The sequence below is a fragment of the Stenella coeruleoalba genome (assembly GCF_951394435.1).
Source record: "Stenella coeruleoalba genome assembly, chromosome: 7".
NCBI classification, from domain to species: domain Eukaryota; kingdom Metazoa; phylum Chordata; class Mammalia; order Artiodactyla; family Delphinidae; genus Stenella; species Stenella coeruleoalba.
The window spans coordinates 26,334,725-26,346,329 of record NC_137153.1 but is presented as its reverse complement, the minus strand read 5'-3'; the positions used below and the strand labels follow the sequence as shown (position 1 = coordinate 26,346,329).

Sequence of the window (11,605 nt, the reverse complement as noted above, 5' to 3'; positions counted from 1 at the left end):
GAACACCCAAGGGATGTGTGGACAATTACAAAGGAAGCAACATATGTATAATGAGGATACCAGAAGAAGAAGGCAAAAACAAATGAAATATTTTAAATAATAATGGCTGAATTTTTCAAAATTAGAGACAGACTCCCACCACAGATCCAGGAAGCCATCGGACACCAAGCCATATATAAATAAAACTATCTAGGAATATGCTGTTCAAACTTCCAGCATATAGAGTATTATTTGAAAGTACCTGAATTACCTTTAAGTGTATAGTGTACTCTGGGGCAACCACTAAAGCTTTAAAAATGATAATTGGTATATCAAGAGGAAAGAAAATGCAATCACATAAAATGCACAGTTAAAATTACACAAGGCAGGGCTTCCCTGGTGGCGCAGTGGTTGAGAGTCCGCCTGCCGATGCAGGGGACACTGGTTCATGCCCTGGTCCAGGAAGATGCCACATGCCGCGTAGCGGCTGGGCCTGTGAACCATGGCTGCTGAGCCTGCGTGTCCGGAGCCTGTGCTCTGCAATGGGAGAGGCCACAACAGTGAGAGGCCCACGTACCGCAAAAAAAAAAAAAAAAAATTTACACAAGGCAGGAAAAGAGAAGAATGAAAAAGTACAATGAATAAATATTTTAAAACGGCAGATATATGTGAATTATCTAAATATACCAATGAAAAAACAATCTCAGAGTGGATTAAAAAAAGACCCAAATATATGCTATCTATACAAAACCCCTTTGAATGTAGAAAGATATATTAAAAGTAAAGGGATGAAGGGAATTCCTGGTGGTCCAGTGGTTAAAATTCCACCTTCCAATGCAGGGCACATGGGTTCGATCCCTGGTTGGGGAACTACGATCTCACATGCCACAGGGCAACTAAGCCTGTGCACCGCAACTACTGAGCCCGCATACTCTGGAGCCTGTGTGCCACAAATAGAGAGAAGCCTGCGAGCCGCAACGAAGAGAACACGCACCACAACGAAGGGTCTGGCATGCCGCAACTAAGCCAAATAAATAAATAAAATTTTAAAAGCCATTAAAAAAAAAACAAAACAAAAGTAAACTACAGTAGCTTTATTACTTTCAGACAAAGCTGAATTAACAAAAGGAAAATTATCAGGAATAAAGAGGAGCATTACATAATGGTAAAGGGGTAGATTCAGCAGAAGATAGAACAAGCCTTAAGAGTATGTGTTTAAAAACAGATCAAAATAGGAGGCAAGAACTGGGACTTCCCTGGTGGCACAGTGGTTAAGAATCTGCCTGCCAGTGCAGAGGACATGGGTTTGAGCCCTGGTCCAGGAAGATCCCACATGCCGCAGAGTGACTAAGCCCATGCGCCACAACTACTAAGCCTGCTTCACAACAAGAGAAGCCACAGCAATGAGAAGCCCGAGCACCGCAATGCTGAGTAGCCCCCGCTTGCCGCAACAAGAGAAAGTCCACGTGCAGCAATAAAGACCCAACGCAACCAAAAATAAATAATTTTTTTAAAAAAGAACTGAAAACAATTATAGTTTGAGATTTCAACAAACTTCCATTTGTACTTAATGGATTCATCAGTCGAAACAAGGACACAGTTGAACTGAGCAGCACCATCAGTCAATGGGATCTAATCAACGTTTATAGAATACTTTATTCTACAACAGCAGAATACACATTTTTAAGCTCAGATGGCACTTTGATTGAGATAGACAACATTGTGGGTCACAATGCACAATTCAAAAGACAATGAAGCTAGAATTAATTAAAAAAACAGCCAGAAATAACAAAACATTTGCAGACTGAACAACACACTTCTAAATAACATTTACATCAAAAGAGTCCCAGATAATTTTAAAATATTTTGAACTAAAAGAGAATGGAAATACAACTTCTTTTTCTGTTTACAGGGTAAATAGTGAGTACCACTGTTCACAGCAACTCAATTGAATCAGATTTGTTCTCCCAACGACTGTGCATATAACTTTTGCATAATGAATATAATGTTCACACTAAATGCACTGGTGACCCTGAGACAATAAAAGTCTTGCAGAAAACATTGTTTGGCTTCTTTCCTGAAGAGGCAATTCACTAACAATTGTATATCTTTTATACACTGGCCAGAAGACAGTAAGAGAAAATAGGAACATGAGGTATTTTAACTATCCAAATGTATCCTCTAACATGTTTACATAATGATAGTTTTTACATAAAAAGTGCATAATTCCCACTACCCTCATGTTGGATTCCAATACAATTAAATTGAAGGTTGTCTTTGGGGAGAAAAGTTTTCCTCATCCATTACCTTCACAGGATGTTTTTCCTGTGTAAATTTCGAACACCCACTGAGTAGTCTGGTGGAAAGACTGTTCATAAGTGATTAATTTCAAGGATTTACCTCTTGTGTGAGTCCTCTAATGTCCAATGAGGGCTGAAATCTGGTTGAAACACTATCCATACACAATGCACATGAGGGATTTCTCTGGGAGTTTTGTTGATTGATGGTTGATTTCTCGAAGAGAAAATTTCCAGGTTTATTATACTCATTGATCTTCCCCTGAGTTCTCTGATGCTGTACTTCCAGTCAAAGTTTCCCCATATCCATTACATTCATAGAGTTTCTCAGTCTGATGTGTCCTAAGACCTGACTTCTGGCTAAAAGCTTTCCCATATTCATCATGAATGGGATTTCCCTGTGTGACTTCTCTGATGTGTTCTTAGGCCTGGGTTGCTGCTTTAAGTTTTCTAAAGTTTACTACGTTGATAAGGTTTCTCCCACGTGGGGACTGTCTGATGTACTCTGAGGTTCAGTTTATAGGGGAAAACTTTCTCACGTTCATTACTAATAGGATTTCTCCCCAGTGTGAGTTCTCTGAAATCTTTAGGACTGGCATCTAGTTAAAGCTTTCTCACATTCAACCCATTCATTGGGTTTCTCCTCCGTGAATTCGCTGATGCAGAGGTAGATGAGAATTTTCACAGAAGGGTTTTCCACACTTACTACACTGTTAAGGTTTCTGTTCTGTGTGAATTTTGATGTCGAGTGAGGTGAGACTTCCTAGAGAGACATTTTCCACATTTATTACACTCATAGGGTTTCTCCCCTGTGTGATTTCTCTGATGTCTTTTTAGGGTTGACTTATGGCTAAAAGCTTTCCCACACTCACTACATTCATAAGGTTTCTCCCCTGTATGAGTTCTCTGATGTTCTCTGAGGTTTGACATGTGGGTAAAAGTTTTCTCACATTCATTACATGCATAAGGTCTCTCCCCACTATGAGTTCTCTGATGTCCAGTGAGGTATGACTTCCTATAGAAAAGTATTCCACACTCATTACATTCATAGGGTTTCTCCCCTGTGTGAATTCTCTGATGCACAATGAGGTATGACTTCCTACAGATAGATTTTCCACACTCACTACATTCATAGCGTTTTGCCCCTGTGTGACTACTCTGATGCTCAGTGAGGTGAAACTTTGTATAGAAGACTTTTCCACATTTATTACACTCATAGGGTTTCTCACCTGTGTGACTTCTCTGATGTCTTTTTATGGTTGACTTATGGCTAAAAGCTTTCCCGCACTCACTACATTCATACGGTTTCTCCCCTGTATGAGTTCTCTGATGATCTCTGAGGTGTGACGTGTGGGTAAAAGTTTTCTCACATTCATTACATGCATAAGGTCTCTCCCCAGTATGAGTTCTCTGATGTCCAATAAGGTAATACTTCCTAGAGAAGGATTTTCCACATTCTTTACATCCATAGGGTTTCACCCTTATTTGAGTTCTCTGATGTACACTAAAGGTAGACTGAGCGGGCGAGGTTTGCCAAAATATGGTATCATGATGGAAGCTCCCTTTTGTGTCACATTTCTGGGGAAAGGTAAGGGCTGCATCAGGGCTTAAGTTTCCTCCAATTTCAAAGGTCTTTATTTCTGAGTGAGTGCTTTGATGTTCTCTGCAGTGTAACTCCTGGCGGAAAGTTTTCTCAACTGTGTCTTTATTCTGAAGTTGAGCAAAAAAGTCTTCCTGCAAGTATTTTCCTTGATTTGCCAGACTTTTCTCTAAGAGGTTATCAAGTTTGCTGTCTTATAAAATAAAGAAAATTAAAATGTCTTATGAACATTAAACACATTTCTTATAGGATGCAGCCTTTATATATATGTGCTATATTGTATTTAATTATTTGCTTTCTAGGCACCAAGTCTCCCTGAAATAAACATTCCAAATGTTTATACTATTCCTATACTCCTTGAGAAAAAAGGACAACAAAATTATGATGATTATTACTATATAGTTGGCATTTTAAAAATAAGGAAATGAATGGTAAATAGATAATAGGACTCTCAAAAGTGGTTCACTCAGGAAATCTGAAAATGAGAGACTGGGATGACTGATTATGAGCAGTAGGTAGAATTGTAAGAAAAATCAGTTAACAAGGGTTTTCAAATGATAGATCAAAGAAGGGATTGGACTGAGGAAGAATAACAATGTCCAGGTCCTTATACTTCCAACTAGAGATTACAGTGGGAAGTCTACAAGCTTCCGGCTGGAGTCCCCCCTTTTCTATTCTAAACACATCAACACTAAAATAAATTTATAATTGCACTAATTTTCTCCTGATTATAGAAACAATTCTATAGCTCAAGCTGAAATCCTCCTGGAGTTATTCACAGAAATACAAATGTACAAGAAGTGTAAAAGTGATGAGAGGTAAAACCATAATTTGACCTAGAACGAATTCACTTCTATATGCTGGCTCTAATGCCTTAGTTTACTACACCAGGGTTGTTCAACAACAAACCTCTCTTGAACATCAAATCATAAGTTTCCACTTTCACTATGATTACTCACTCTCTTGAAACTAGTCTTAACCATGACTAATCTCTATATAAGCACTCCACCTACTTCTCAACATACTTAGTTTCTATTAGCTGAGATCCTTAAATAGCATGTTTCAACCTGTTTCCAAAAGCCTATTTAGAAATACCCTTTTTATTCATTTCACATAAAAGTTTCTTTCATATGTGTGACTCATCTTACCTAGGCTATTTTAACCTTTGATGTAAAATGTCGGCCCTATGCTAAAACCTAAGGTGGCACTGAACACACTACTCTAAATACAACAGAAAACAGGAGTTAAGTGGCATCATTCTGGAAAACAACTTTTTTTTTTAACAACTCCAGGCACATTAGATATTCTAGCTACCATTTCACAACTCCATATTTTCCAATCTAGTCTGGCCAGGCTATTTGTCTCCTATCAGTGGTTCCTTATCTACAATAATATTTTTCAGTTTCAACATTTATCTTCTACTCACAATCCTTTCTCTAAGTAACTCTATATCCCAATTTAAGGATTAAAGATTAATCTAGATATCTTTTGAGGCAATACTATTCTCTAAACTTGACCAAGAAAATACCTTCTTAGAGCTCCCCAACACTAATTTACACTCTCACAATAAGTACTGCCTATACCATTCATCTTAACAATGAATAGATGGAGAGCACATGTGCACATTGAGGCACACACATTTTTAAGCAAATTATTATCACTTAAATCAGGATTCATCTTAAAATTAATGGCATGCTGACAGTTTTTTAGCTACCCCTAAATTAATGGTTCCTCTTTCAACTGATACCTTCTTAGAGCCTATAAAATATATTTCATGCAGCTTTGTGCTCCTAAATCTGAAACAGAACTCTCATTCTCTGATTATTTTTGCACTCCTCTGTGATATGATATAAATTAGTAGTCCTTAAAAATGCAGTATGGAACTTCGCTGGTGGTGAAGTGGTTAAGAATCTGCCTGCCAATGCAGGGGAAAAGGGTTTGAGCCCTGGTCCAGGAAGATCCCACATGCTGCAGAGCAACTAAGCCTGTGCGCCACAACTACTGAGCCTGCCCTCTAGAGCCCATGAGCCACAACTACTGAAGCCCATGTGCCTAGAGCCTGTGCTCCGCAACAAGAGAAGCCCATGCACCACAATGAAGTGTAGCCCCCGCCCACTGCAACTAGGGAAAGCCTGTGCACAGCAACAAAGACCCAACGCAGCCAAAAAAAAAAAAATATATATATATAAATATATATATAAATATATATATTTATATTTTATAATATATATATTTATATATAAATATATATATATATATTTTTTTTTAAATGCAGTATGTTTCAGAGCTACCCAGACCACTCTCAGTTACACTGGCTTAGTCAAAGAAATTTGACTGCTGCACCAATAAGTATGAAATACCTCTCTCCAACCTTATGGTCAATCCAATGTAACTACACAATATTAATTATATATAATGTCCCAGAAGAGGCAGGAATAAAGTAGGGAATATTCTTTTCTGGTGCATTATAATACACCAAGTAATTTACCCACACACATTCATTTTAAGTACATCTTAATTTTTGTATGTGTGTATGTTTTAACATTCTGTTCCAAATAACAAGATACTATTTAGTTTTTTGTTTCTGACCATTATTTATATGGCATTTTTCTACCAATAGACTTTTGCTGCTTGATTTCATATGCATAATTTTCATTTTAGCTTCACAGACCATGGTTGTCCTGCAGTGTGTAATATTCCATTGTATTATTATATCATGATTTAACTTTAAGTTCACATGTAAATTAGTATTGAGGTTCCTTCCAAAATTGGCCTTTTTACAAATGTTGTTTGAAAAGTATCTTATTTTGTTTCCCAGTGAAAATGTACAGGAAACTCTAGAAGATAAACCTGGGAGTGAAACTACTGAGTCATGGAGAAAAGGTATGTTAAAATTTAAAGAAAATGCTAATCTGTTTTCCCAAATACCAATTAATACCGCTCCTGCCTTGCTGATGATTCCCTGCATATCATCATACTCTTGGAATCATAAAACTTCTCCATGTTTGAAAATTGAGTGAGAAGAACATCATACTACAGTGTGATCTGATCTGAATTTGTGCTTCCCAGAGTAAGCATTTTTTTTCCATCTATGCCATTCATCCCCTTCTTTGAGAAATGCCTCTTTATGGACTTTGACTCTTTTTTAAATGGGTTACTTACCTTTTTACTAACAATTTTAGTAGTTTAATATTTAACATACATTTGAGTCCCAAGTTTTTGTCTCAGGTACTGAATCAGAAAATAAAATATTTTAAATATTTGCTCTCAGAGAGCTTATATTCCAGTGGAAAGAGACAGAGGGAAAAATTCATACTTCACAATAGTATATTAGGTGTTGAGTGGTTGGGAGAAAAATGAAACAGAAAAAAGGAGGAAATAAGACTATTTGACACAGGAGTGACATTTAAAATACAATAGTCATGGAAGGCCATACTAAGGAGATATCTGTCTTAAGAGCTGAATTCCTTATTGTATTATAGAAATAAATTCTTTCTGAGGTATATTTATAACAAATATCATTTCCCACTGTTTGATTTGTCTCCTCATGGTTATAAAAATATGAAACTTAGCATAAATATACATACAACTATTCTGTCCATGATAAGAAATAGTACAGAGTGACCACCCATGGAATTATCATTCTCATAAAGAAACAGAATGTGACTGGATCAGAAAAACATCAGGTCTTTCTTAAGCACAAGTTTCTGCATCATTACACGTCACATCACTCATAAAATTTATAGTAATTAATTACTCTCATTTCTGTGCTGTTTTACAACTCTCTTTTAGAGGCCTTAAGAATTTGGACGTTTAGAAAAAATATATTCAATATCGGAAAAGTAAGATGTAACAAAAGTAATGAGATGTAATCCTGATGTTTTTCACATCTTGAAAAGCTAGGAAGCCAAATACATAACTTACAGCTGACAAATCAAGTAACGGTCACAATGATATTGAAGAGGTAAAAACTAAGAGAGATTTATAAAAGAAACTAAGAGATTATATAATAAGAGATTATAATAAGAGATTATAAAAGAAACTAAAGTTGGTGTTAAAATATGGGAAGGAAGAGAAAGTAAGCATTTTAATTTCATAACTGTTTACACATCAGGTGATTACTAGACATTGTCTAAATAAATGGATCATTAAGCAATTGCATGAGATTATAAATTTTTATGGTCACACCTTAAGCCAAAGTACAACCTAACTACGTTATTAGGAGAAAAACACACTTATTCTAAAAAGAAAAGAAAGCAGGGCTATTACTGAAGAGCTTCTGTAACATTATACACAGAAACAGCATTTAGAAGTAACTGCCGATCAATATGAATGGGCTAATGTAAACTATTAAAAGAAAATGCTATTAGACTGTATTTGAGACATACCTAAAATTAATTTGGAAAATCAGAAATATAAAGTGGTAAATTAAGAAAACATATAAAAATAATTCAGGATTCACTAATCTCAGTCAAGGCTGAATTCAATTTTTCAAAGTTAAATCCAAGGTTTAATATCATGCCAAAAAAAAATCTCATGAGTATTTTTTGAAATTTGATCAGCTCATTATTAAAACATGTCATAAAGGTACTGTAATCAATATGAAATGGTCTAGTGTAGAGATATTAAAGAGGCCACAGAAACAACAGAGAAACCAGGACCAAATACATGATTTACTGACTCTTGACTTCTAAAGTAACAATGCATAAAACTGAAGAAAATTCCCCATGTGAATGACTGCTAAATTGCATGTTTGAATGGAAATGTTTATATCATTTATATTTAGAACAATCATCTATGTATTTGGGTTTGTACTGTATCTTGAAGCTTACTATTTGTAAGATGAGAAAATCAATGTGCTAATATTCCATCCCTTTTCTTACACACTCATTTACATCATATTTGGTATACTCTTTACACACTTCAAGATATAAGTCCTCACAAAGAAAAGTGTTTAAACTATTTCACAGTGTCCACCTCTAACTGACCATTTTGGATCTAACTTCCCCTGGAGTTGTGTCTAAAGTACTCAACTCACCTGCATGGCTCTTGTTTAGAAATTCTTCCTCTAATAACAATGGATCATCTTGCTCCAACTTGATGATTACATCCGGTTTTGTAAAATAATACCCTGTAAATGGGAAATAATATGGCATTTAGATCAGCTGAACTGGCTTTAATGCACATGAATGTGAAGGAAGGAATAGTTATAGGAGTAGCAAAGTTATGGTGCTCATTTGACCTTTCCTTTGGAGAGGAAACTACAATATAGTTTTTTTCTGAATCTAAAAAGGAATTGATCTCATTAAAGCCCTGAATCATAAGGATACATAACATTGAGTCTACATGTACAGAGGTTTAAATGAGGCTCTGCACAGGAACTTCCAATCATGACCATCATGGTGTAAGAGGAATAATGGTACAAGCCAATCAACTGGAAACCATACAAAATCAATAAAATAATGACCTTTAGGGATTACACATGAGACAACGGCACTGGAAAACAAGGACCTCTGAGAGAAGGGAAAGAAACAGAATTTCTAGGTTATGGTACAGAAAGAAGACACCAAATCACAGCCTGCTGAACTACAGAATGCAAAGTTCAGAGTTCAGGAAAGCCAAAACAATTAGAATTTCTGGAGTAAAATATTTCAGAGGAAAGAGGTATGCTGAGAGAGAGGCAGGAAGCTCTAACAGAAAGGTCACCTTGAGTAAAATTTGTACATTCATATAAGAAAGCTTCCAACAATGCAGGAAAAAGAACCCAAACACAATAGGTGGAAAAATTCCCAAGCATACACAGAGACAGGATGTTTGGAAAGAGTGGAAAGATCTTCTACTATGTGAGGTATTAGATGCTCTGTATCCAAGAGTATTATTGTCCTACTACTGTGACCAAGTTAGTCTTAAAGAATGCTCTAGATCTGAAATAACAAGCAAATACTGAGTTAATTTAAATGATTTACTTGAATTAAATTACATTAGGGGTTTCCCTGGTGGCGCAGTGGTTGAGAGTCCACCTGCCGACGCAGGGGACACGGGTTCGTGCCCCGGTCCGGGAAGATCCCACATGCCGCGGAACGTCTAGGCCTGTGAGCCATGGCCGCTGAGTCTGCGCCTCTGGAGCCTGTGCTCCGCAACGGGAGAGGCCACAACAGTGAGAGGCCCGCGTACCGCAAAAAAAAAAAAAATTACATTAGAAGCAAGCACTGAAAGGATTAAAATTATTCTCAACTAATTTACTACTCCCCCAAAAAATGCCCCAAAGAATTTAAACAAATATCACAAAATCTAGCAGTCAACAATGCAAAAGTCACAATATGTAGCACACTATCAAAAATGACTAAGTATGGGGCGGGGAGCAGGAGACAAGATGGCGGAGTAGAAGAACTTGAGCTCACCTCCTCTCATGAAAACATCAAAATCACAACTGCAATCAACCATTGACAAAAAAGACTTGAACCTACCAAACAAGATATTCTACACCCAAAGACAAAGAAGAAGCCAAAACGAGACGGTTGGAGGGGAGCTTCTGTGATATAATCAAATCCCATGCTCACTGGGTAGGTGGCCTACAAACTGGAAAATAATTATATCGCAGAGGTTTTCCCACAGGAGTGAGAATTCTGAGCCCCACGTCAGGCTCCCAAGTCTGTGGGTCTGGCATCAGGAGGAGGCGCTGCCAGAGCATTTGGCTTTGAACACTAGTGGGGCTTGAGTGCAGGAGCTCCAAAGGACTGGAGGAAACAGAGATTCCATTCTTGGAGGACACACACAAGGTTTCACGTGCACTAGGAACCAGGGCAAAGCAGTGACTCCATAGGAGCCTGTGCCAGACATAGCTGTGGGTCTTGGGGGGTTTCTTGGAGAAGCGGGGGTTGGCCGTGGCTGTCTGTGGGGGCAAGTAAACTGCTGGCGGAGGCCTCAAGAAATAATCATCACCATCAGCTCTTCGGGAGATCGTCATCTTGGCACCGACAGCTGGCCCCAACCAACAGCCTACAGGCTCCAGTGCAGGGATGCCTCGGGCCAACCAACCAACAAGGTGGGAACACAGCCTCACCCACCAGCAGACAGGCTGCCTACAGTCTTCCTAACCCCACAGCTGCCTCTAAACAAACCCCCTGACAAGGCCCTGACCACCAGAGGGACAAGACCCAGCTCCACCCACCAGTGGGCAGGCACCAGTCTCTCCAACCAGGAAGCCTACACAAGTCTCTGGACCAACCTCACCGACCAGGGGGCAGATACCAGAAGCAAAAGGAACTACAGTCCTGCAAACTGAGGAATGGAGACCACAAACACAGAAAGTTAGATAAAATAAGACAGCAGAGAAGTATGGCCCAGACGAAGGAACAAGATAAAACCACAGAATAACAACTAAGTGAAATAGAGATAGCCAACGTAACTGAAAAAGAATACAGAGTAATGATAATAAAGATGATCCAAGATCTTGGGAAAAGAATGAGGCACAGATGAAGAAGATAGAAGAAATGTTTAATTATGCACTAGAAGCTTTGAGAAGGGAGTTGAACAATACAATAACTGAAATATAAATACATGAGAAGGAATCAATAGCAGGAAAAATGAGGCAGACTAACAAATAAGTGAGCTGGAAGACAGATTGTTGGAAATCACTGCTGCAGAACAGATAAAGAAAAAAGAATGCAAAGAAATGAGAACAGTCTAAGAGACCTCTGGGACAACATTATATGCACCAATATTCGCA

The 11,605-nt window shown here is 37.8% G+C and overlaps 1 protein-coding gene across 7 annotated transcripts in view; it reads right to left on the bottom strand.

Annotated features, from left to right (window-relative positions):
* Positions 1–1,610: 1,610 nt before the first annotated feature.
* Positions 1,611–11,605, bottom strand: part of LOC307189602 (uncharacterized protein) — a 36,776-nt gene continuing 26,781 nt past the window's right edge. For all 7 annotated transcript variants that reach the window (XM_079927786.1, XM_079927790.1, XM_079927785.1 and 4 more), the window contains 2 exons: positions 8,915–9,007; positions 1,611–4,069 (listed from right to left, as the gene is read on the bottom strand). In XM_079927786.1, coding sequence (XP_079783912.1) covers positions 2,982–4,069; positions 8,915–9,007 — 1,181 coding nt within the window. In that variant the 3' untranslated portion in view covers positions 1,611–2,981. The remainder of the gene's footprint in view (positions 4,070–8,914; positions 9,008–11,605) is intronic.